We start from the raw sequence: 26810 nt of genomic DNA on the forward strand, positions 1-26810 counted from the left end.
CAATTACGAGTGTAATAAAAATATTATAATTATATAATAATATTAAATACGTAGGTAAAAATGCACACTTATTATCCTTATTAAAAATATATAAATTTTTAGTTTCTTTTGAAATTTCTTTAATTAAATATTTTAACTTAACCTGATTTATTTACTTACCGCAGGCTACCAACTAATTCATTGTCAAATTCTATATTATAAAATCGACTCTCGGTGAAAAACTTCGAATAACTAAGTGTTTGAAATGCTAAAATACAAGATGATCTAATATCAAGGGGCCGAAAAAATATATTTAAATCATAGAGTTATGTGTACATTTGTGTGTCAGCAAATAGGTACATACATGATTGTTTCAATTTGTTAACCAATAGCAAAGCTGTCAATACACTAATTTTATAGGTAACTGTTTACTTTCAAAAATTATCCTCATAACTTCTAGGCAGTAAAAATTTTTACAATTCTGAATTTATTATACTTGGGTCGAATGATTGGTTCTTATATTGTAAGGAAGAAGTTTAGTTCAGTATTAGTTAAGGGGGTGGGGCATTGTGAACTTGATAATAGTAAAAAAAATGAAGAATTTTGTAGTTCTGCTTTTTTATATCCATATCCAGTAAAACCAATATTAGTAGTTTTATCATTAAATAATTGCAGTGTGATCGTCCGTACCTTTTTGCTTCGATTATAGCAAAATAATATAATATGCCTTTAAATCACCTAGGCTTTGTATCTTCTCTTGCGAGGAGTGGTGTCAGGTTTTCAGAGCAATCCGTATTCACAGCAAGTAAAAGCGTTACGATTTTCTGTCATTAATACGTCCAAAATTATACTTCAAAATTCAAATTAACAAAAGTTACGAGTTTTCGAAGGTTCATCGAAAGTCGACTGAATTTTAATAATTAATATCACCTGCTGCAGAGCCGTAATTTTTATCCACCACACGCTGACATATCCTACGACGGGAGACCACAGAATTGACGGTGTCGTTATAATATTCTCGAATTCTACTGTGTATATATGTATATATTTATACAATATATAACTTACCTATAAGTGGAACCGATATGGGAAAGCGTGACGGGGGCGTTTTGTGCATATATCGTACACAGGTGGCTGCTACGCGGGACGGCGGCCGATGACCGAGGATGAGTGTCAAGTGTTTGCACGCGCGGCCGAAAAGATAGCCGAGGAACGGTCAATGGAGCGGATCGCCTCCACGTTCCGGACCGCTGCTGCGGCGGCCGCCGAGGATTACGTGCGCCGCGGTGGCATCTACGGCGAGTACGGCACGGCGATCGGCTGCGGGATCGGTGATTACACACCCCCGCACGCTATGCCACTGTTGCCGGACATGCCGACTAGGAGCAGGAGACTACTGGAGAACCTGGGAAGTTCACCGATCACAGATTCCGTGTTATTGGACGGCGAACAGAAAGCCATGCAGAAAAAAGTCAACTTTCTCAACGTCCTATAATTAGACTAAAAAAAAAATTTAAAAAAAAGACACACACACGCGACGTCGTTTATAATAAATGATAATGTTATGTGTACCTACTAGTTTACCTATAATTAGCTGTTATGTTATGTAGATATGATACGGGCAATTTCGTCCAGGGGAAATTTGAATCGTGAGTAGGTTCAGAAACTAATTTTTTGTTCGTGCAATATTTTCTAATAAATTTATTATTTCTATTATTTCTAACATTAATAAAGTATAATTTATTACTAATTATAACTGGATTATATTTTAAATACTTTCAAATAATTATAATAATATAATGATAATAACTACTTGTATTTACCTAATGTTTATCAATGATCAATGCACTTGTATGCAGCTTATCAAAGTAAATAAATACAAGTGTAGGAAACCAGCAGACAAATTGCGATTCAAAGTGACATTCTAGTAAATCATGTATAAAATATAATAACTCATTCATTTTAAAAGGTCATTGTGACATCAATATTAGGTATAATTACTACTATTATTATAATTGTTTTATAATGTTTATAATATAATACAATTATTATAATTAATTATTTATTTTGTTTTTGATTAATATTGATAGTAATAATAAATTTAACGAGTATATTCCATAGAAATATTCACGATTCAAATTAACCGCACATGACCAAATTGTCAGATATTCTACATCGCCCGTAATGTATTGTAATTAATTGTACCTATTGTTACCTACCTCACCTGACTATAAAATGCGATTCGCCCACGTACACATGACTTTCGAAGGGCGGAACGATCGACACGCACAATAATCACTTATTATTATTAAACGTACAAAATCGACGGGTTTCGCACCCCTTTCGAAAATACGTACCGTATTTAAATGCATAATATACTTATGCTTAGTATTTATGCTCAGTGCCCTATTTATTCTCCTTTTATAATATAAAAAACTATAAGTGATTTTAATTAATCGCATGGTTATAAATCGAACTCATTAAATTTAGAAAATTATATACGTCCATTAAGTTAAAAAAAAATAATTTGACATTTATTATTTTAATTTTTAGAAATCTTATTCTTATAGTTTTATGAAACATAAACATGTAATTTCAAATGAAACACATTGAAATGTTGCCCCGTCCTTAAAAATGTGTAATAGGAGCAATAATCGGATTGCCTCATCCTCCCCCCCCCCCCATGAATATGTCACTAACTATCATACTAAACAACATACGTCTTAATACATTATTATTATAGGTAGGTATGCAACCAACTATTATACTTACACGTACAACGAATCTATTATAACATCTACAATCTACATTTTAAATATTACATATTATAGTCACACATCTACCTACTAATTACTACGTTCGTGTCGTATTTTGTATAGCGTATGAACGCCGTCCAATTTTTTTCGACCGTTTTCCCAATACGCACAGCCTATAATATAATACTATTTCGTTATAGTCTGTGCTGCGTGGTTATTTTCTTGAGTGGTGCTTTATGTTTATTATTATGATTCACGATATTAGTGATGTATTTTAAACGTTTAAACTTTTATCATAAATCCATAACTAAGCCAAGTGCTTTCGTACCATTCGGAGGAAAATCGTTATCAGCCAGGAAACATTATAGTATGTAATTTCGTTTTATATTATAGGATTATGGGATTTTATCACAATGGTTTCTGTAATCGATCAATTTATGTCGTGGTCTCGATCAATCACCGCTTCAATGTATTTCGATTTTCGTTTTTGTTCGTCTCCCCCACGTACACATGCCAGTTTTAAATTATACACAAATCTGTTGTTAACAATATTCATCTTTTGAGACTTAATATAAGACATATAGTTTAATATATAATTAATGAAATAATTCTATACTCCAATAACTTCTAATAGCTATTATCGTTTAATAACGTCAATGATGGTGAAAATTATTAATATTAGGTATATAACACTATTCTAAGGGCTTCCTCGTGGTTTAAAATCATATCGAAACGGTATAATCTAAGTATGTACCTAATTGTTTTAAGCCATCACTCAATTCTAGTGTTCTCAAAATGTTCGCGATCATATAAATGTTCAATAAAACTTTTTTAAATTTGATACCGTTGATGTCTTGAATTATTAAAAAATTATTAAGAATCTCAAGATTTATACGTTCGTTTATATTAGGTACTCTACAAAAGGTTACAATAATATCATTAATATCTATTTAAACAATGTACATATTCAATTATTACATATATATCGCATTGGTTAGAAATCACATATAATTTAAAATAATTTATAAGTCGCTAAATGTTGGTAAATATACATTAATAAATAGTGTTAAATGCATACGATGATTACTGGCATATATAGTATTGAAAACAAATTGAACTAATTTTTTTGTATAATATTTACGCACATTAATCAATAATAATAATACTGATCCATAAAAAAATTCTATTATTTAACGAACTATATTAAAGTCACAAACATAAATGAATATATCGTACAATATTATATCATAGTTTCAATGTAGGTACGTATTTATTATTATAAATCTACTGAACAAATAATATATAAATATGTTTTTAAAAAAATAGGTACATTTGATTTGTATTTGCAACAAAAAATAATCGCACACTTTTTATTACCACAAGCTCAATTGACAAAATGTATGGAAGAAAAGTAAATGAAAAAAATATTGTAAACTTAATGGATATGGACGTTTTTTAATCAAATTAATATCAATGGGTTGTCATTCATATATCAAATGTTACCTCAGTAATACACTTGGTTGTACATTATCTCAGATTATAATAATTTATAACTATAATAATTAAATAATTATAATATAATACTTCAGATTTTTACACAAACCATCTCATTACGAACGTGTAATAATCAACTATTTTTTATAAATATTATTGTATACTGGTGTAGTTTGTACTAAATATTATAGTTATATCTTAACTTTAGACATTTTCGTTGGATAAAATAATGTCATAATATCTATACTTATTATCGAATTTTAAGGAGATACACATTACCGAAAGTTTCGTCATCGTTTATGTTAATCTTGTGTTCACATAAAAATGATTTATTTATTAATTATAAGTCATTGTAATAATTATTGGTGTTCTATGGTATGTTCAAAACTAGAGATTTACAATTCCTTATATTATATTATAAAATCTATTATAGTTACTTTAATAATTAAATTGCCATTTTAAGTAAAAATTACGTAATGGAGAACCTGGTGACATAAACTACTAGATTTTAAATAATTCTGGGTAAACATTCAATATTTTAATAGCGGTAATTAATAATCGAACTCAATTCCTACGCACACGGGCCAGACCATACTATAAATTTAAATCCGGATTAAACCAAATGACAGTATACATCATAATAAAATATTGCCACCATTTATATACTGCGGTATTGTTGTGCTCAAAATAAAAAATATGCGTCGCTAACATTATATTATATAATATGTGGTATATAGGATTAACGTTGTATACAAGTACAATTTATAGATCACCATTCTATATTATGTCTCTCTATGTGAGATAACACACAAGACTTGAATTGGGGGAAAATCGGAAGGGGGATGTAAAAGAGTGAAAAAATGTGCGTACCTGAGTCCTGAATATTTAAATGTCTTATTGATTATGATATAATAATATTAGATAAAGTACGCAATAAATATTTTTTTTAACAGGAGAGGGACTCCGTTTCCTCGCACCCCACTCAATTCAAGCACTATTAACATAATTTAATAATAATTCTATAATGTTATAATTATTATTAAGCCTTATAGTTGTATAATTTGTATCGTTGGAATAATATCGAATTAAAACAAATACATTAATATATAATGTATTCGTACTTATTGCGATTTGATGCGGTAGAAAAAATAATAATGATGATAATAATTGATGTCTATGATGTTTTCGTACGATTTGTTTTAGTTATTTAAGAATATATTTTTTAATATAATATACTTAGAGATTTACTTCGAATATATAAGACGGTTATTTTTCAAACGCACATATAAATATGTTCGTCGAATAACTATATTCTGTTATAATATTTCTCAATCCGACTGTTAAATTCGGAAAGTTAATTTTCTCAAAACTCGAGTAATTTAATAAGACTTTGTAATTTTAAGACCTTTATTGTGTGTCATTACTTTAATTAACTATATATTATATTAATCTACACCACAGTGTGTTTGTCGGTGTAAAAATTACGTTATATATTATATCATAATATGGTATAAATGAAACGTTCTACAGGGTGATTCACTACACATATTGGTAGATAAAAGTCCGTTGATTTTTGACGGGACAGCGTACCTCTTATTATAGTATTATACCTATTTAACCCGCCAGAAATTAGTGAGAATGCCAAAAGAATCACGCTGTTACATCACATTAGAATATATAATATTAAAATTATATTAATTAGTTAACCTAAATTAATTATATTCAATGTCAGAATTACTTATAAATATAACTTAATAATACATACGATAAATAAATTGTTTTAAATAAAACCGTACATAATTCTCAAAAACTATAACTATATAAAATATAGGTACTTTCTCAACAGACCTGTGCAAATATATTTAGCGAATCCCGCCAAAACAGTATTCTAATTATATCCCACTGTAACGTTTAATCATATACATCTATAGCACTGTAATCGATGACAAATTTTCGTTTTTGGTGTTTCATCATATTATCAAAAGTTTAAAATTAGTATTTTCACGCATATTTGACGATGCGTTTGTTTTGTGTGTTTTTTCATTAAGTTTTAATGTATTTATCGCGAAAAAAATATATATAAGAGTGATTTAAATAATAATAATAATAATAATAATAATAATTTACTTATACTTATTACTGTACTACATATCCATCCAATTCCTTGTTTTAATCTTCTGAATTTGTTATTATTATTTTTTTTTTAATTATATATATTTACGGTTATTGTTACCATATATTGTTAACGTATGCGTTATTCGATTTGATGATATCTTGACAAATTTAAACGCAGTTAGAAATATATTATATATAAATACTGACCTACGTTACGTGTTACTGTTGTAATAAAATATGTTACTAGGTATAATATGTGTTATAATATAAATTGTTGAATAATATATAATATAATGATTTAGCAATTTATAAATAATAATGCGTGTAATTATTGATATTATATTATGATTACTCTCTATAGGAGTGGATTGTGTAACTACCTATATAGTTAATTGTTATCGTTTAGAAACACTTGGAACACAATTTAATATCGTAGCATGTATAATAAATGTATATTAAAACTTAATAGTAGACAATTTTATATTGTTACTTGGTGGAAATATTGTTTTAATGGAATTAAGACTAAATATAATAAATCAAAATACGATTGAAAAACAAACAATTTTGCTTTCAGGAAGATAGAAGAATAACGTAACAAATTTGGACCACAAATGTCGACGCGATCAAAGTACTACCAGAAAATTCTAAGAAAAATCCGGTTTGGGAGCTTATCATAATAGGAAATTGTTGAGGTCAAAAGACTGAGATTTATTACGCGTTTAAATTGTCAGTATTCGATATGGGTACAATTTTTGGTATCAAAATTAAATTTCAAAATATTTTTTACCAGTTTTTGTTCCATAGGTACCGTATTGTGCTTGTAGGTATTAGATGTAGAGATTTGTCGGCCACTAATATAATGTTTTCTTTGATATTATTTTACTATCTACAAATCATTTTTAAATATAATATCACCGCTTGTATAACTGTTACCTATATAATTTTCAATTGTTACTGTTACCTATTATCTTTCAAAAATTTAATTTATTTACTCTTTGATGTAAGCAATATTAGACATATTGTACATACTTATGCGACGAGAAAAATACCTATATATAATAATTAATATAGATGATCATCCTATTCGTTTTTCACACTGTTATCTTCCATTTACATATGTATACCTAATAGAAAAAAAAAAGTAATTTAATTTACACGTAGTTGAAACCAAAAAGTGTGCGATCGTTTTTTTCTTTCATTATTTTAATATAAAACTATATTATATTGCTATTATTATTGTAATAATATATAATAAATATTCGAATACTACACATTGTCGCAACGCGTTAAAAACTAGCTATCACAAAAAATAAACGATTTTATGCATCCGAGTATTTCGTGCACTTTTTGGGATTATTTTATTTTAACTTTTTTTTTTTTAGCTTATATTCGGTTTAAATAATATTAATGTGTACTTATTATTACAACGATAATATTAAAATTCTGTTGTATTTTATATAATAATAATATTCCATCATGTCATTACACAATAAGTATACCTATCGGCTATCGGTTCAGTATTAAGTATATGTACAAATATAACAAATATATTTATATATGCCCACACACGCTTTACATAAATATATATTATATTACCGATATAAAATGAATATTAAAAAGTTAAATTTAATGAATATTTTTTCATTTTATTGGCTAATAAAGATTAACATACAGATGCCAACATAATATACATGTCTAATGTATACCTATATATTATTTGCTTGTATATCTGTACATGTACACACATGCAAATGGCATAATGAACATGATACAACATTTTATATTATGTCGGACTTAATAGAACCTATAATTATCTACTTATCGAAATTATGAAACCCAAATATCAGTAATGAGTCCTTTTTGTATAATAATAATATTAATTTCCAAGAATAATTACTGTTTATAATAATATTAAAAATAAATAAATCAATAGGAATAGGATATTTAACCTACACAAGTACACTTATTTATTGATATTCACTTGGAAAAAAAATTAATCTATACATAATCTATCTATATTATACTTATTATCATTGTATCGGACGAGTACATTTTACTAATTTTCCACCAAGTAATAATATATACAATTATCTTGAGTTATGCATTTTTTTTTTATATATATTGATTGTACTTGATTAAAAAACAATAATAATTGTAGTTATACTTCTGTTGGATATTATATTATTACTATATTATAACAATTACAAGTATTATTACTACCTATAAATTATTTGCTATAATAGTTGTGTAATTTTTGTCGTGTATGAAATTTTAAACTTTTTTATCTTGTTATTCCCTAATTGTTGTTAACTATTTAAAATTCGTCCGATTAAATTAAATCTAATTCGTTTTCATTTTCAATTTAACATAGACAAATAATGTAATGTTTATTTATTGTTATTTTAATTTTTTTGTTTGTTGATATACACTTCATTGTTAGTTAATAAATAAATGAAATGAAATGTGTTTTAAATACATTTGACAGCATTTTACTAAGTGTCTATTATGTTCTATGTATGTTTTTTTTTATTTGTTTTTTCTGCTAAATAATAATTTTTTAATATAATTTTATCATCATTATAATAATTATAAACCGTTACAGACTATGTAACTATTATGGATTCTTATATATTATGTACCTTTACCTCTGTTTAATTATTTCGGAACAAATCATTTATACTGCTATAAACTATAAATATTATAACAGTTCTATCTTTTGAATGGAAAAAAAAGATTTTACTATTTCGTATTTACAAAAATTAACGACAATGTGATTCAAAGAATAAAATATTAATGTTGAAATGTTGTGAAAATAAAAACGAGATATCTTTGAATGTAAAATAATTATTACGTGTTGTATTATTTTAGAGGCATGTTTAATTGAAACGCCTTATTTATGTCTATTTAAAATTATCACAATTTACAATTTATAAACATCTGCAGATATTATAATAGACGATTTCTAGTAAATATTACTAAATAATGCAATATACTATAGGTATTATGCATGGCGTTGCTAATAAACTGTATAATATAGACAATATAGTATCAACTAATTGATGTTCGAAAAATATTTTATTTATTTTCTTCAATACTCTTAGCTATGTCTTGTGTCATTAAATAACATTGTCCATAAATACCACGCAATCTCGTAGTTTTCGGTGTAATTGCAGTGTTGTTTTAGTTGGTATACATCAGAGGTTATGGCGTATGCTCGCTATCATATATTTTATAATATTTTAAAAGTGAACACGCTGTTATATTATTTTATTTTTATAAATTTTACAATCATTTTAAAGTTTTTCTAACATTCAATCATCTAAACTTAGGTATATTAAATTTCAATATTTAATTGCATTTATAAGTCTGATAAGTAATAATATTGATTAGGTATTCAGTGAGAATTTTACCGTAAGATTATTGGGTTTTAAATTTAACAGAGTACAATAATATAATCTTACATTAACCAATTATACTACATATAACAATTAAAATTAAATTATATTTTGCAATATTATAGGTAAAGTTAATCAGCTAATTTAAAAGTGTATAATTTCGAACAAACCATAAAGCATTTGAAATCACACGGAGAACTTTGGATTGTAGGACTTGTATTTTATTTATTGCTACAACTCGCATAATTGACTCCAGACCGGGACAACATATAATGGTAAATATGGAATATTATTAATAATATTATTTAAATATATGGTAATATTGGATATATATGTTGGTATCTTCGCTGTAATTTGGAAGATATGTGATGAAGGTTCCAAGTAAGTTTATATTTTTATCTAATAATATTACTCAAAGGTATTTAATATTATGAAACCATGCTATATTATACCATTTATACCTATTGAGTTTAGAGTATTATAATTTTTGGGTTTGCGCAATTTTAATGAAAAAACTGAAGGTGCTGAAGCTCATCTATCTTTGTTTATAATGTTATCTAGAGGTTATGGATACCTGTTACTATTAATATTTAAATTAATATGAAACAATTTGCTGGTGCTAATTTCAAAATTGGGGGTGCTAAGCACGCCCAAGCCCCCCCCCCCAAATTGCGCCTACGGTTATACGGTCGTATATAGTACCGCGCGTATACGGATAATCATATTTGAAAATATATAATATATTTTTCATAAAATATTTAAATGGTACCTATAATAATATTATCATTTATATTCCTAAAACTTGGTATATACAAGTAATGCCTAATTTGAGAACATAGTTATTGATTAACCATCGACGAGTGACGACCTGCAAAACACAACAAGAAATCCAAAAACAAAACGACAAATATGTAACCCTATGGTTCTATCCCCCTTTTCCTTTTACGGCTGAAAATGAATTACAAGGTTTTAAACGTGATTTTATAAAATAATAATGTAATATTGTCAATAAATATACTTTTAATGTTACTAGGTACTATGTAGAATTTTATAATTTAATGTAAATAGAAATATTTAGTTAACACATGTTATATATTTTAATAACGGACATAAATATAATTGTACCGACAATTGATGATAGAACGCTGAAATAATCACACAACAGCTGATAATTCGACATCAAGAAAACAGCTCTTCTTCGACCTCTACCATAAGATCAAAAAGAAAAGAATAAATACAGTTAATGGAAAATACTGTAAACATTTTTATTGAAACGTATTAGGTATACAACGTATTTTATTTTTATAAACTAAAATACTAAATTTCAATATTTCTGATTAAGTAATAGTTTTTTTCAGAATCGTAATTTTTCGTAATTAACTAGAAGTAGATGGCAACCAAGGCACACAGTCTATACATCACATACGGTTAATAATTTACCATATACCCAATTATACCATTAAAACTATACAACTGAGCGTAAAGTAATTTATTATAGTTTAACACAGACGCTCGAACTGGCTCAAAAAGTCTGATCACGACGCCCATCGATTGTACAGAAAAATGATTACCTACACATTTTTTCTCGGAAATTACTTATAAAATGCTCATAACTTGCTTAAAAATAAAATTAATGTTTTTGAACTTTCCATTTTCCATTTTATTCATAAACGGATTTATCGTGGAATGGTGGTATAGACATAATATGTACTATGTAGGTAATATGTCCTCTTGAAATGCAGTAGATACAACACAGGCATCATTTATATTCAATATATAAAAATTTCGAAACTGTATCGAGTGAGTATGTACCTAATTTTGTTTTAGTTTTTGCGTAAACGAGTATATCCATACTTATATTATAATACCACCATAAAGTGAATTCATCAAACACTTTCTCGGGAGCACTTTACAGACAACAACACAAAGGGTTAACAAATGACCAATTAAGTTAAAAAAAAAAATAATAATTAAAATGCTTGATGCGTTTAATATAACGTTCAAAAGAGTGCGCGTCCAGACTGTTGATAAAAAAAAAATCTGCTAAGTGCTAAAATATACATTCATACCCATCAGTTGGTTTTTAAAAATGTGAAATCGTGGAGTGGTGTTATACCATGTTAGGTGGCGTTTCTTTCAGTTTCAAAATAAATTTTCGCATTTGTGATCGTATTGCGGTGTTGCATTGTATGAGGTGTGCCCGCCAAACCAAACCCACTCAATCAACAAGGTTTTCCCACAGGTCAATTCATCAAACAAGCGTGTTAAACAATTCTATGGCTAACCGATGAGGTAAGTAAAACATTCATATTTGCTATCCACTTATATGATCGACCCACTGGACCCTGCCCCGAGTTAGTACCATCGTCTAACAGCGTTTCCCAAAGTGGGTGATATCGCCCCCTTGGGGGCGTTAGTTCTCTTCAAGGGGGCAATGGAAGTTACAAGCTTATTTTGGGGGTATTTCATTACAAAAGGGGGGCGGTGACAGTTGCAATTCTTTTCAATAACAATATTATTTATATTAATACATTGTTTGCTTCTTACTAAAATCGAACTTAACATCAACCAACTTCTAGAAAAACACCAGTCACGTCCATCTCATTAGGACACCTTTTAGATTCTGAACGGAGTGATGAATGTATATGAATTGATTATACAATGATGTGTCTTTTTTTATTTTTTTTTTTATGGAGTAGTAATAATGCTTCGATTTTTGACTTCATCCCATCTTTGAAAATGAAAATTCATCTAGTTGGTACTTTGGGGGGTCAAAAGTAAAATATTTCCAATAGTTTTCAAAAGCGTGGGGAAAACCTCTTAAAAAATTACGGAAAAACGGGAATTTTTACGCATATCCACTTTTTGACAAAATCGATTTTTTGATTTTGCTGTAACTCAAAAACGAATCATTGTAAATATTTGAAATTTTCACCAAATGTTTATATTAGCGTTATCTATTTACCATTAAGTTTTCAAAATATTTAGAATTTTTTTAAGCTACTTAATTGAAATTTTTGACTTTTTTTCTTAAAATGTCGATAAAAAAAATCTTTAAAATTTAATACAAGGTTTATTATAAGTTGAACTTATCGTAGTAAAAAAAAATCAAAAAATCGTTAGTCACAATTTTTGTTTATAAGGATTTAAAGTTCAAATATTTACGAAATATATCAAAATCGCGAAAATTTGCAAGGAATTTTGATATTGAAAATTCATAAAATTTTTGTGATTTATACTTAAGGTTCAAAAATCCAATACAAGGTTATCCATAAGTTTTCCTTTAAGTAATTGTAAAAAAAAATTCCAACGTCAATATAGAAAACATTTTATGATCGTATGAAATTTAATTTTTTACGAAATCGCGTAAAATAACGATATATTACAATTTAAATATAGGTAATAATGTAATATATCCAACTAATTATCATTTACTGACAAATCATCTCCGTTCAGAATCGTTTTTCGTATACAATGATACCCGTCATTGCATTCAAATTTAACACATCCATTATAGTGACCAGTGACCTACTCTCCATCTCTACTATACAGCAGAGCGATACCCACTTGCCCACTTTTTATTATTGTATTTTATTCTATTGAAAATAGTACATGATATAAATATATAGTTATTATTACTATGTTGTACCAATCTGTTTTGACGTACCTGATTCTTCGTCACTAGTTGTATGATAGAATCATTTACATAATTACATTTATAGCTTATGAACTCATCACAGCGTCAAATTCATTTGTTTTCAGTGATTCTGTTATCTTTATATAAATAGGTATCCGCCTTAAGTGCATTTTTACTTTTTTGGCTATTTAAAATAATTAAATTTGACATTTTTCGTTTTTCCAATTTCGGTTCAAGCAAGGATTAGAAGTGGCCAACGCACACAAGTGATTACCTTATAGAAAGTTGCAACAGTCCGTTTTGACGTTTATTTCATCATTTTTATTGTTCTCTGTCTTGGAATATTAAATATAAATCATCAATATATATTATATCTACGTTCATTAATCGTCTGTAGTTGTTCACTTGTTCACTTGTTCGAGTTGTTCGTATAGAGTAGTGGTTCTAAACCCTTTTTTGGCCCGGCTGGCAATCCTTCACCGAGATAACTGATGTAGGTATATCTACGGTATATCCAAAATTTTCGTACCCAATTATTACAGTAATTATTTTGATAAACTTATTTTACTTCTGTTTGTCCTATAATATGTTACAGTTAAAGTTAATTTAGGCATGATAATATATTATAAAAAAGTCACTAGGTTAGTATAAAATAATACTGGCTACTGCCCACTAGGTGACTAATAAATTTCTCTGTGCGACAATTATTATTATACATCTATATCAATTTTATGTAGAATTTCAAAGGTATTCTTCAACTTGTTATATATATAATTAAATTACTTTAACAGCACAACGCAAACACACATTTGTACACATGACCTTTCATAATTATATTGTTTTAATTCGTAATGATGATGTATTTATTTAGGTAACCCTCTGTTTAATTTAAATTTTGAAATGTTATTAAATATCAAAGTCAACAGCTACATATTGAATATATGAAATGTACATATTAAATTATTTTTATAATAATAATTTCTACGAACTAGAAAATATTTCATTTAAAATGTTCGTAATAATATAGGACATAAGAAAAGCGACAGTCATGCAGCTGATCGATTTGTTTATAATATATTTTGTCCGAAGGTTCTACGTGATGTTATATCTACATGATTGTGTTTCGAAGATGCTATTATAATTCTTAATATATTTATTGTCATGTATCATAGACTATTCTGGCACCTTGAGTAATTTTTGAATTTTAACAATACACATACACATCAATATATTGAATCTAGGTAAAAATGTACATGGTAAAATTGTCCAAAACCAAAAATGTCCATGGTAAAATTGTCCAAAATAAACTAAGTAAAAGACCTCGTTAAAAATATACAACATTGATTATAATAATATTTAAAAAAAAAAATAAACAATTATTTCATTATTGCGGTAGTCAGATATGAAAAGTGTATTTATACAACATTGATTATAATATTTAAAAAAATAATTAATAATTTTTTCGTTATTGAATATAAAATATAAATAAAAAAATTGATTATAAAAATGTCCAAATAATAGTTAATAATTAATAATTCTTTCGTTATCGAATATAAAAATAAATAAAAAAATTGATTATAAAAATGTCCAAAAAAACCTAGATAATTATTGCCTAATTAAAATTTATGAATGTCAACGATATACATTTTAAAAAGTTTTCTATATTTCTTTCTTTATTATTATACTCTTCGCAAATTTTTTTAAATTTTTCTTGCATATTAATATACATTTTTTTTTTGCCGGTGATTGTCCTATATCTCTTTGCCCAATTTTAACTAAATTTTAACATGGACATTCTTGGTTTCGGACATTTTCACCTAGGACATTCTTGTATAATACCGTTGAGTCCAAAGCACCTTCACCCACACGCTATGACATGTTCCTGTATAATTAAATTAAACTATAATAAACAAGGATTTAAAATGTATCATTGACTTATTCCGAACAAACGAATGAAACAGCGGAAAGTAGGCACGCTACACAACTTACACTATTGACTCAATAGTCAATACCTGCACATTTTAAAAGTATCAAACAATTACATATGATTTATTTTTGTCCAAATAAATTTACTACATTTTTAAGTAGGTATGTTGTTATTTATTTGAACAATAAACTTACAGTTGGTTAAAGTATCAGAAACTGCTAATCATTGTGTCATTAAGAGTTTCATAAACAGCTTAAAATCAAAATCAATTACTATATTGTTTAAACATTTTAGTTTTTATAAATTTCCAACATATTTTGACATGAAAATAATTTTTTGATAGATTAAATAACATAGGTTTATTTAAATATTAAATAAAACCATAAAATAACCACGATATGAAATATACTATTTTGAAGAAATTTGGTTTTTATATTTGTTTTATATAAGTAATAATACTTAAATTTATTTTCATAGATAAATTGATTACAAAATATAAATACATTCTTAAAATTATATAAGTATAGAACTAAGTATGACTAACTTAATAATTATCACTCATATTATTGATGATTCTTCGAAAATACAATATTTAAGAATTTTATTCATACATTTTTAACCTAGTTGTTTTAATGCAAATAAAAAATTTGTTAATTATTAATGCAATCCCAACAGTATTTGTTTAGAAACAATCAACTAAATTACAATCATTCAATATAACCGGAGGCGCTGAACTCATATGTCATGTGCTTTACTTCTTAAATGGATGGATGGGTAGTGAGTGGATGCGTATAGGTGAGTTATAGTGGTTAATGGGTTAATAAAGTTAAATAAGGTGTTATATACATATTATAATTAATGCCTGATAGCGTGAAATATAGGAATTATAAGTCATAAAAATAAAAATTTTAAATTTCGCATTACAAAAAGAGTCTGAGTTCGGCCTCACTAAAATACTAATTATAACATTTTTAATATTGAGAAAAAGTATACATATTAATATATTATATTGGGTTATACTTTTGTAGAATCTTACACTATCCCTAAAAAAACTCGAATATTACAAAAATAACATTACATGTATAAATAGTATTGTATACAATAGATATTTTATTTTTGTTATTAATATCATTCAGTTTTATTTTATTTTTTAATAAAATCTTTCAAAATTCCTGAATAACCAATTGCAAGTAGGTATTTTAGAATTCAATGTCAGATCAGGTTATGATAAAATAAAATAAACATGATAAAGACATTTACATTTATAAAAAATACTTTAAAATCATTTTTTTTTTTAATATTATATTATGGGTATTTTGTATATGTTTATTGTAAGTACTGACAAGTGTAAAATTATTAAAAATCTAAACACTTATAGAATTTTATATAGAAAACATAAAATACAAAATAATATAAAAAGGTTTAAACTTAAGGTAAATTTTCAAGCCTTTTCATCCTGCTTCACTGTATATTGTTCTGTAAAAATTATTTGATGCTTACAAATTCCTTATTCATTATTTGTGTGTTTTTATGTCGAGATAAACATGTTTGAAAACATTTTATGAATACACTAAACATTATTTAGTTGTAATTAATAAGTTTATATGAACAAAAATTAAAAATAATTTATTTATACTATATCAAAAAATATATTATTTAAATGTTAGTTATTTTCAATTATAATTTATAATTGTTATGAATATCATAAAAAAATTATAATAATTAATTCAAAATCTAACGAAAATATTTTTTAATAAATACAGGAATTGAGATAGCTGTCGGTTCTATTATGTTCTATGGCGATTGGTAATAACTTTTTAATTATATGTTAAATATTTTCCAATAAGTGATAATATATGAATAAATAATGATGTTTGTTAATGTTTTTACGTTCGTTTTATTCGAGTGCCATCATAATAATTTATTCATTACTATCAAAGGACTATTATTTATACTTTAATTTCAGTTCTGGTGACAAACTTCATCAAAATGACGGCTGTTTTTCACAAAATCTTAAGACCTATTTTAATTTTGTCTAAGTGTATAGGTTTAATTAATATTTCGTATACCGTCGAATCGACTGGATTATTGGTTCAGAATACAAACTCAGCGTTTCATGGAATATTAGAAATGGCACGGATGATAGTGTTATTCTTATGCACTTATACATATTTTCATCAGTTTGATCCAGAATTCCATATATTTCAAATTTTAAATATTATTAAACTTTGGATTATCATTATCGCTGCCAGACTATCAACACCATGGATTATCAAGTATTTATTTATTATGTTTTATACTTGCATAGATTATTTTAAATTAACTTTTCAGTATTTAAATTCGAAATAGTTCTAAATACATTAAATGTAATATTTACATATTCAATCAAAAAAATTTAAATTAACAAATAACTAAGTTAAAAGTAATTTTGACATTACCAAAAAAAAAAAAGTTGAGGTACTTTAAGCTTTAATAGAACAACACTATTTATTTTGATTTATCGTGATTTATTTCTTTTTGTAGATGAGTAGACAATAAGTTGTCGACAAAATTCTTTGGTTTAAAAAAATTGGAGTAGTTTCTGGCCGAAAATTGGATCTAATTATTTTGTACTATAGGATTTCAAAAGTAAAAAAAAACTTAATACGATAAAATATCAAATATTTTTTGTAGAGAAATAATTATTTTACGGGTGAATATTGAATGTTGTAAACATTTAAACTTGAAATGCTCATAAGCAATTAATTTGGATTTCTGGTAGAATTTTTTTTTCATATATAAGTTGAAAAATGAATTATGAATGTTGTATCAAATTTTTAAATCTTAGGTGTAAAACCAAATTTTTTATAAATTTTTAACTAAAAAATAATTTACTAGTTTTCGCGTTTTTTATGAATTTTATCAAAATTCTAACTATGAACGCTTATAAAAAAATATAGTGAATTTAGATTTCAATATTTTTTAATTGAAAAAATTAATAACTTATGGGGAACTTTATATTAAACGTTCAAGCATTTTTTTCTCAACAAATAATTTTTAATTGAAATTTATAAAAAAAAAAAATATATGTATGAATATCTCTTATTTATAAAAAATACTCAAAAATAGTCAAAATTTATTTTTAGGAATTTTTTACTCTGACCCTCTAAAGTACCTAAAGTACCAACTAGAGCTAATTTTCTACGAGAAAACACTCCATTTTTCAAAAAAAAAAAAAACATTTTTACGGCCCCAAAAAGTATTTACAGGCAAAAGAAAAACACATATTATTATAAAATCAATATTTATTACAGTGTTCAGAATCTAAACTAGTAACCTTACGTTATTAACACGCTACTAAACCAGATAATATATTATGTACATATATGATATATTCGTATTATACGTTGATACATTTTAATATTACAATTGTCTAAACTAGAATTTATTTTATTGTAATACAATGACTGTTCATGTTGAGTTAACAACTCGGCTGATAGTTTGTCATTTTGACGCATTAAATATACCACCCACCTTAAAAATTAATGTAGTCCACCGATACAATTATATTGACATAATAGAACTATAACCTTATAATACAAGGGTCTTCAACCTTTTTATGCAGTGGGCCATATATTATTTTCTAAAAATCTCACATTTGTAGTAAAAACATGTATTTAATACCAGGGCCGGGCCTAGGGCCTGGCAAGGTGGGCATCTGCCAGGGGCGCAAAATTTGATATCATAAAATTTGAATTTGAAAATCTAAGCCAAAATATTTTAATATATTAATATCTGTTATTAGATGCGAGTTGATTAATACTGTGTTAATTCATTAATTGTGTTATATATTTAACACTTTTTTACAATTTTTATAATTAAGCAACAAATTTACTACAGAAATAAATTTTCATACACGACGATCGACGATGGCTGTTATTGAATGGTATCGTAAAAGGAATATTATATTGTATTTATAATAATGTAAAAAATATTAATGCGTTTCCCATGGCCGACAATTATAAAAATAGAACAACTATGATATATGTATATAAAATAGTTATCAGTTTTAAATCGACTAAAATAATATTTTCAAAGATTATATTAGAGTATTAAAATAAGCTATACAATATACACACACACAATCGTATTATTATATTACAATAACAATTATTCGGTTATTTTACAATCGACATTCGATTGAATGACAACGCGCATTACGGAGCTATACCTACCTAATCTACGCTCTGAAACAGTGAAGCCTGAAATAGAATAAGGTAATTAGGTAAATATTCTAATAGAATTTATTTAAAATTTAACGATTATGAAAAATTATTAGCATTAATATTGTGTCATTTTTCCCGTTGTATTTTATTATTTTATTTTAATTTATGCACAAATTTGCGTACTTTTGGATTAAAGGACATCAAAACACTAATTTTTTTTTTAATTTTAAGTTTATTGGTGTATTATTGTAGTTAACACAATGGAAAATGTTTTAGTTAAAATCCGAAGTTAAAAAAATGATTATTTAACAAAATATTGAGAGTAGATGGATAGCCGCGTGACGTCATATAGAGCCGACGACCGAGCAGTCGCCTATGTTTTACGCGTAAAAGTAGTTTGATTTACACAATGATATTAATAACTTAAAATTGTATTTAAGAATTTTTTTTTCATAATCCGAAGTATATTTATGTGCTTAAGACAATGGTGTGACTTAAAATTGAATATACTTGTTGTTGCATACATATTATAAATTATAATTTAGTAAAATTATTGAGTTCACAACTCGCATTGTATTGTTGCGAAAACCAAAATTTGTTATTATTATCTTTATTTGAATTTGAAATATTATTAAAGTTTTGTTATTTCAACTATTAAAATAAAAAAATTTAAGCTTTACAGTAAGTATTGATTATGCTTATAGATAAATAAGTTAACATTTATTTTTTTATTTTGTGGGGCGCAAATTTTTATTTCGCCAGAAGCGCCGCTAATGATCGGCCCGGCCCTGTTTAATACAAAAATTCGGTTTTATTATAATAATTATTATGATTATATTTTGATTAAACTATTATTATTATTATTAAAACATAATATATACAATATAGATTAACATATTTCAATTTTGAATTATAAATTATTTGTTTTATTTTTAGTGTGATAACTGACATTGTTTTTCACCAATTGTTTTATACTTTGTTGAATCGGAGACGATGCAATCCTCAGCAAGTTTTCTAAATGAATGTCAAACCATGCCTAGTTTTCGATTAGAGAATTTTCATTTTCGTGAAATAAAAAAGATTTATGCTATATTTCAAATGTGATCGAGGGCTGCAAATAATGACAAGGCGGGCCGCGGGTTGAAGTCGTTGAAGACCCCTGTTCTAGTACTTATTTAGAGTAATAAATACACGGATAATAAATTGAGTCAGTTTGTTTGTTTATTAATTTCATTTGTATTGGCGTTTTCTACAGTAGCGGCCAAACATATGTGCGGTTGGTGATTCCGCCTCATATCGCCGCCGGAAAATTAAAACCTGATATTTTAGGTAACGTTCACACACCAAAGGCACGCGCATATCAAATATACACGATTAAATAAAATTATTATTATTAAATTACTCCATGTAAATGATTACTACCTTGTAGAATTGAAAAAAGCATTAAAAATTTAAAACCGCTAATAAAGATATTTGTTTTCTAATATCCCGTCAGCAGTTGTTGGTGTGCGAAGACTATCCTGTGTAATATCACCTCAAGGTAGTCGGAGCCACTAACCAAGAATACGTTTGACCACTACTAGTTTACTAGTTTACACGACTGCGACGTGCAATCTATTAGAACTTGTGTAGATTTAATTTTCTTCCAGAAACTACCATCAAAATTTAAGATTGAAGCATTTTATCTGATATATTCCTTGACATCTCAGAATATGAATATTAATTCATATGAGTTTTAATACTTAAATATTATCATAAAGGTAGGATTTAATGTATGAACTAGCATTTAGTAATAGATATTTAACTGAAACATAACACATTTATACCTAGTTAGATATCATTTTTAAATTTTCATGACAGTGGCTCAAATTAAATACGCTAAAAACATTGTATTCTTTTTCTTTTTCATATAGGGCTGATGCTGATAGCGGCCCATTTAGATATTTAGAACCATCGTGGCTTCCAACACACTCTCCACTTTTCTCTATCCAACACCACTTCCGTATCCAGCTTTGGATTAATTTCCTTTAGGGTTCTCTTAACTATGTTGTACCATCTCTGCCGAGGTTTGCTTCTTCATCTTTTTTCCGTTAGATTGTTTTCTGTGAAGTGTATCATATACTAACTCGAAAGTTTCATAGAATACATTTTTAACTTCTTCCTTCTTTTCCTTCATCGGTGCGTTGCAATTGATTATTATAAGATCATAGTTTAGCATTGACAATCGTATGAAGTATAGTCGTCTATTAATCGCTTCGAACCTGATGACCTCTGGTAGTAATGACTCATTGATCAGAAATCCCATGCCTAATTCGTGTCTGGAACTGGTGCCTTTACTGTAGAATATTGTCACATAATCTGACTTTACACTGCCATTTCCCGGCCATCTTATTTCCTGTAGCACTACCAACGGCATTTTATATCTTTTAATCTCGTCAATTATTAATTTAATTGCGCCTGCCTTAAAAAGTGTTTTAATATTCCAAGTGTCAATCCTTAATTCTACAAGTTTTCCGTTTCCGATACCTTTCCGAAAGTCCGTTTTGTTCAGTGTCCGAGGCATGTTTAGAATATTCACAAAAATAATGATTTTGATGGTGGCGGTACGTTAGCCTGTCGACCAACACCCTACTGAAGAACCAGTTCACTACTCTAACCACCTAAGGTTATAGTAAAGGCTATATCGGAGCATTATTAGTGTCCTGGGCGATGAGTACGCTACCTTCCCTACGCCAATGATTAGAGTCCACAGAATTTTCACGCCCGTGACCAATCAAGGTTCCCCAAATGGGCTAAAAACATTGTATTATCGTTAAAATTTATAACATTAATTATTTTTGTTTTCAGATTTATTAATGGTATTATTGAGTTTGATCGAAAAATTGCACCATTTTCGATAAATTTGTTGATCCCACAGCGTTCATGGAGAAAAAAACAATGGGATATGATTTTTATTTCATTATTTGTATACTTTATTGGATTTAAATCCTTATATTTTTATTTTTTACCCATTAAGATAGAAAACGTTGTATCATTGTTGATATACTATTTATTGTTCACTCTACCATTTGTTATTGATTATGTAGTTACGATATCTTCTTGTTTTTTTCTTCAAAGCTTATATGTCAGATTTCAAACATTAAACGATTTTTGGAAATGTCTTCCTACCGATTTAGTTGACGTCTCCCGCCAATGGACACACACCGAAATAGTGGATTTTATGGAAAACACGCGGTTGTTACACTCAGAACTTTGCGGATTGTTGAAAACGTTTACTCGAGGCTACGGTTCATTGCTTTTGGGTTTCTTCGCATCCAGCTTTATCAATTTGCTTCTCAGTGTTTATTTTATTGTCAACAATGGACCATTACCAGCTTCACATTCATCGGCTAATGTCTGGGAACAGATAATACCGCTCATAATCCACGTACAGATGGTCACGTTTTTGATGTTTATTATCGTTTTTGTTTCATTCATAAACGAGAAGGTAACTCAAAGAATTAACCAGACAGCTCGCTCTCATATTTTCGTCAATTATAACTTTATCCATACACTGATTTTAATTTTTTACATGATAGATTAAATTTCAAAAAAAAAGATTGATTTCAAATTGGTTGACATTTTCATAACTACGGTTGGGTAGGGAGGGTGTCCAAATACCCAAAACACCCTTAAAGATAATATTATAAGGGTGAACATGTAAAAAAAAAATTATTAAACATAATAAATTAAATCTCAATCCGATTGCAATAATTATATAAAAGTAAAGATAAGTGTTTCATGTTTCAAAACTAAACATTAAAAAAAATATATTGATTAATTATTTTTACAGAAAATGGAAATGATATCATATCTACGATTATACCGAATTTCAAATTTACACTTGGACATAAAACGACAAGTATAATATATATTTTGTATTTTGAATTATAAGAGTTTTATTTTTTCTATAGTACAGTGGTGCCCAATTTGTATGAAGCTACTGACCTTCAGCTAAGACTTAAATTGGTCCGGGGACACTATTTTGTAAACACTTTTCAATCACTTGTTTAAATATAAAAAAAAAATTGAATGATTTACTTTAATTTTACATATCTTTTTGTAATAAAATAAACATAAAACACAGATATCCTTAAAAAACAATATTAAGAGAAATAGATAAATATATTATATAATGAGATTTATTTGATTTAACACTTTACATACGAAATTATAACAATTTAATTATAAGTTAATTAAATTATAGTTATTGCATTGATTTTCGAACTTTATATGATGAGTGAAATATTTATTTTTTGTTCATAACTTTTTTTCAAGTTCGGCTGCATACTTGATATTCTCACTTTTAGATTAGCTTCAATATAATTGTTTTTCATGTAACAATAAGTAGAAAAAGCTTGTTTACATCTATACGTTGTGAAAAAGTGGATAAATTATCTTAAATCTTCCTCGGCCATTTGCTTTTGATCATGTTAACCAAAAATCAATTAGTTTTTGTCATCGAAAATATTCACCGCTTCGTTATTTACCTAATCAATTAATTTATCTTACTTCTGGTTCAATGATATTTTCGATATTTTCGATATCACTGGAAAATTAATTTCTTGTACGCGTATTATTTTGTTCAGGTTGGTGAAAATATTTTCGTAATGTATTGGTCATGGTCAACAAGTGTTTAAATATTTCACTCTATTCCTTTTGTGATAGACATTGACATAAAAATTCTCGAATAACTTGTAATATTGGATAGTTGCAGAAAAAGTTCATTTCAACATGTCTTGCCCAAATTTCAAACTTTTTATAGTTGCTTCGATTTCATCTTTCGATTATATTAATATAAATTCATTTTAAACTTAAATTCAGTGATTCAAGTTTTAGAAAACATCAATAAGGTAAGCAATCCGACAAAGTAAAAAAACAAAATTAGTTGACAAGTCTGCAAACCTGGTTACAGGAAGAAATACTCAATTTCTTCTCTTGACTTTAGAATATTCACTTAATGCCATTCTTTGTAAAAAACGTAAAAAGCTTTAAATTTACCTTTTGCCGAGTATGAATGAGCTTATTTAAAACATAAAAAAATCATTATTTTTCTTGTATAAAACAGACAAAAATCAATATAGATCATTTATTTGCTATTTCTGTACTTTCATCAAATTACAGTGCAAACTTAATATCACTTATAGATAGCTTTATAAATAAAGTCCCTTCAATATTTTAAGAAATATTAATTATTCTTCTTTAAATAGTATTGTTTGCTAGGAAGAGATAAAGGAGACAAAACTAACAAACTTGGTTGCAGATCACCTAACATTTTTTTAAACAGGACAATTTATTGCAGCCGGAAGAATTAGTTCTTTGGCTATGGTATGATCTTTGTTAAATTTTGACTCTTACAACAGGTTAAGCTACTTTATATGAAGCTAAAACGGCATTTTTATTCACAATGAATAATGATTTACTTGAACTTCATTTACATCATTAACAGTATTATCTTTTTCTATATCACTTCTAGGGGTTTTAAGTGAACCATATTTTGACAACTGATACATTATGCCATTATGGCTATAATTTACGATTAAATTTCTAAGTATAATATATAAAAATGGATACACTACATTAATCGCTGACCATTTATGACTAAAACTAATAGGTATTCGAAAATATTTAGATATTGTGATAGTGTTCTCAAACATTCTTGAACACGCAAATAAAAATTATCCATTTAAAATAAATAAAGATACGCAGTGATTTTTTATGTAGAGAGCACAAGTTGCCTTATTGCTTGTTTTTCAGGACACGAGAAGTTTTTAATTTTAGAACGTATTCATCTATTCTTAACCATATACGTCGTATTATACGAGCGATCAATCATTTTATAACCACGGAACCCCTAACCGGCATAACCTAACATCAAAATTTAGACCCTTGGGGTTTGCGGATCACTAATTAGGAATCAGTACTATAGAAAAATACGAGATATATGATTTATTTTTTTTACTTCGTAATTATTGATGTTTTATTTTTTATTTTACTATTCAGATCAAAATGTTTATGAACCAAATCTCAGCATGTGATTCAAACCAAATTTCGGCGTTTGGATTTTTCGATATCAATTTAAATCTCGTTACAACAGTAAGTAACCATCGTTAACCAATTATGTTATAATAATATATTTCTTTATCGTTTGATAAATCATTCTGTGTCTAATCCATTGGTTTGGTCGCTTATGGATTTTTAGTCTAGTAATAATATACTTGGTTTCTAATATTTTTATTTGTTTACAGATACTTGTATTATTGATTACTGGAATAATCACGCTAATACAAATGAAAGATCACCCGATAATATTGAAATTAAATAATGACACTAAATCCTTCTTGGGAAAATTATAAATTGCAAAATAAAAAAATTGAATATTATATAATATAAATTACACGCAGTTATTAAAATATTGTTATACACAAATATATTGTATTTCTTCATAGTTAAAATATGTTACAATATAAAATAGTTAATATTTTACTATCTTAATCATTGTTTCACACTAAGGAGAGAGAAATACTTAAAATATTACAATGGATGATTATTGATTACATTATATTTCCTGTTTATGAAATAAATCTTAGAACATTAGTTTAATTTTATTGTAACACGTCAAAATGTACATGTTCTATAATTATAAAATATTTTTCTTACTATAATATTTATAATTATATAATAAAATAAAGTGACTTATTTGAAAATAAATATTTGTTTTTGGAAAAATATTAATCTATTTGGAAATATGGTTTTATACTCATAATAGGCAATAGCCATAAATACTAAATAGTATAAAATAATGGTTTTGTAGATTGTCGTAAATACTAGATAATGAGCCTAAATGCTGTTTTTTTATGTTTATTCATATTATAATTTGAACATTTCCCACGCCACTTGATGATTGATATAATGATTTATGACACCATACAACGATATTAATTCGTGAATACATTTTTAAACCTAGAGCAATGCCAGTGTGCCACCACATATCATGTCTTATTTTAGTGTTGCTTGATGGTAGTCTGTAAGATGTATTTAATTGTTATTGTCACCCCGAATGAAAAGCGAAATTACGGCTTTTGATTTTCCATTCGGTAATTTTGTGTTAACTGGATACAGCCAATTCTCAATTTATTGATTACCTATATATTCAGCAGACAACATTTTTTTAATCAAACGATGCAATTTTTTGAATTACGACTATATTGACATAATTTATTTTGTGATGTTAATCCTACTTCAAAGGTTTTGTATTTATTC

General features: G+C 27.0%; 2 protein-coding genes across 5 annotated transcripts in view; both read left to right on the forward strand.

The window, feature by feature from the left end:
- The window catches only part of LOC132927539 (mediator of RNA polymerase II transcription subunit 12-like), an 84161-nt gene extending 74973 nt beyond the window's left edge, over positions 1 to 9188 (forward strand). For 2 of the 4 annotated variants that reach the window (XM_060992081.1, XM_060992082.1), the window contains one exon: positions 1110 to 6912. In XM_060992081.1, coding sequence (XP_060848064.1) covers positions 1110 to 1474 — 365 coding nt within the window. In that variant the 3' untranslated portion in view covers positions 1475 to 6912. The other 2 variants (XM_060992083.1, XM_060992084.1) reach the window with 2 other exon arrangements.
- Positions 9189 to 17292: 8104 nt separating this feature from the next.
- LOC132926921 (uncharacterized) lies at positions 17293 to 26109 on the forward strand. Its single transcript, XM_060991347.1, has 5 exons — positions 17293 to 17579; positions 22356 to 22995; positions 23341 to 23409; positions 25551 to 25643; positions 25796 to 26109. Exons 1-5 carry the CDS (start codon positions 17293 to 17295, stop codon positions 25901 to 25903), a joined length of 1197 nt encoding a protein of 398 aa, XP_060847330.1. The 3' UTR covers positions 25904 to 26109.
- The last annotated feature ends 701 nt before the right edge of the window (positions 26110 to 26810 follow it).

The sequence above is a fragment of the Rhopalosiphum padi genome, chromosome 3, assembly GCF_020882245.1.
Source record: "Rhopalosiphum padi isolate XX-2018 chromosome 3, ASM2088224v1, whole genome shotgun sequence".
NCBI lineage: Eukaryota > Metazoa > Arthropoda > Insecta > Hemiptera > Aphididae > Rhopalosiphum > Rhopalosiphum padi.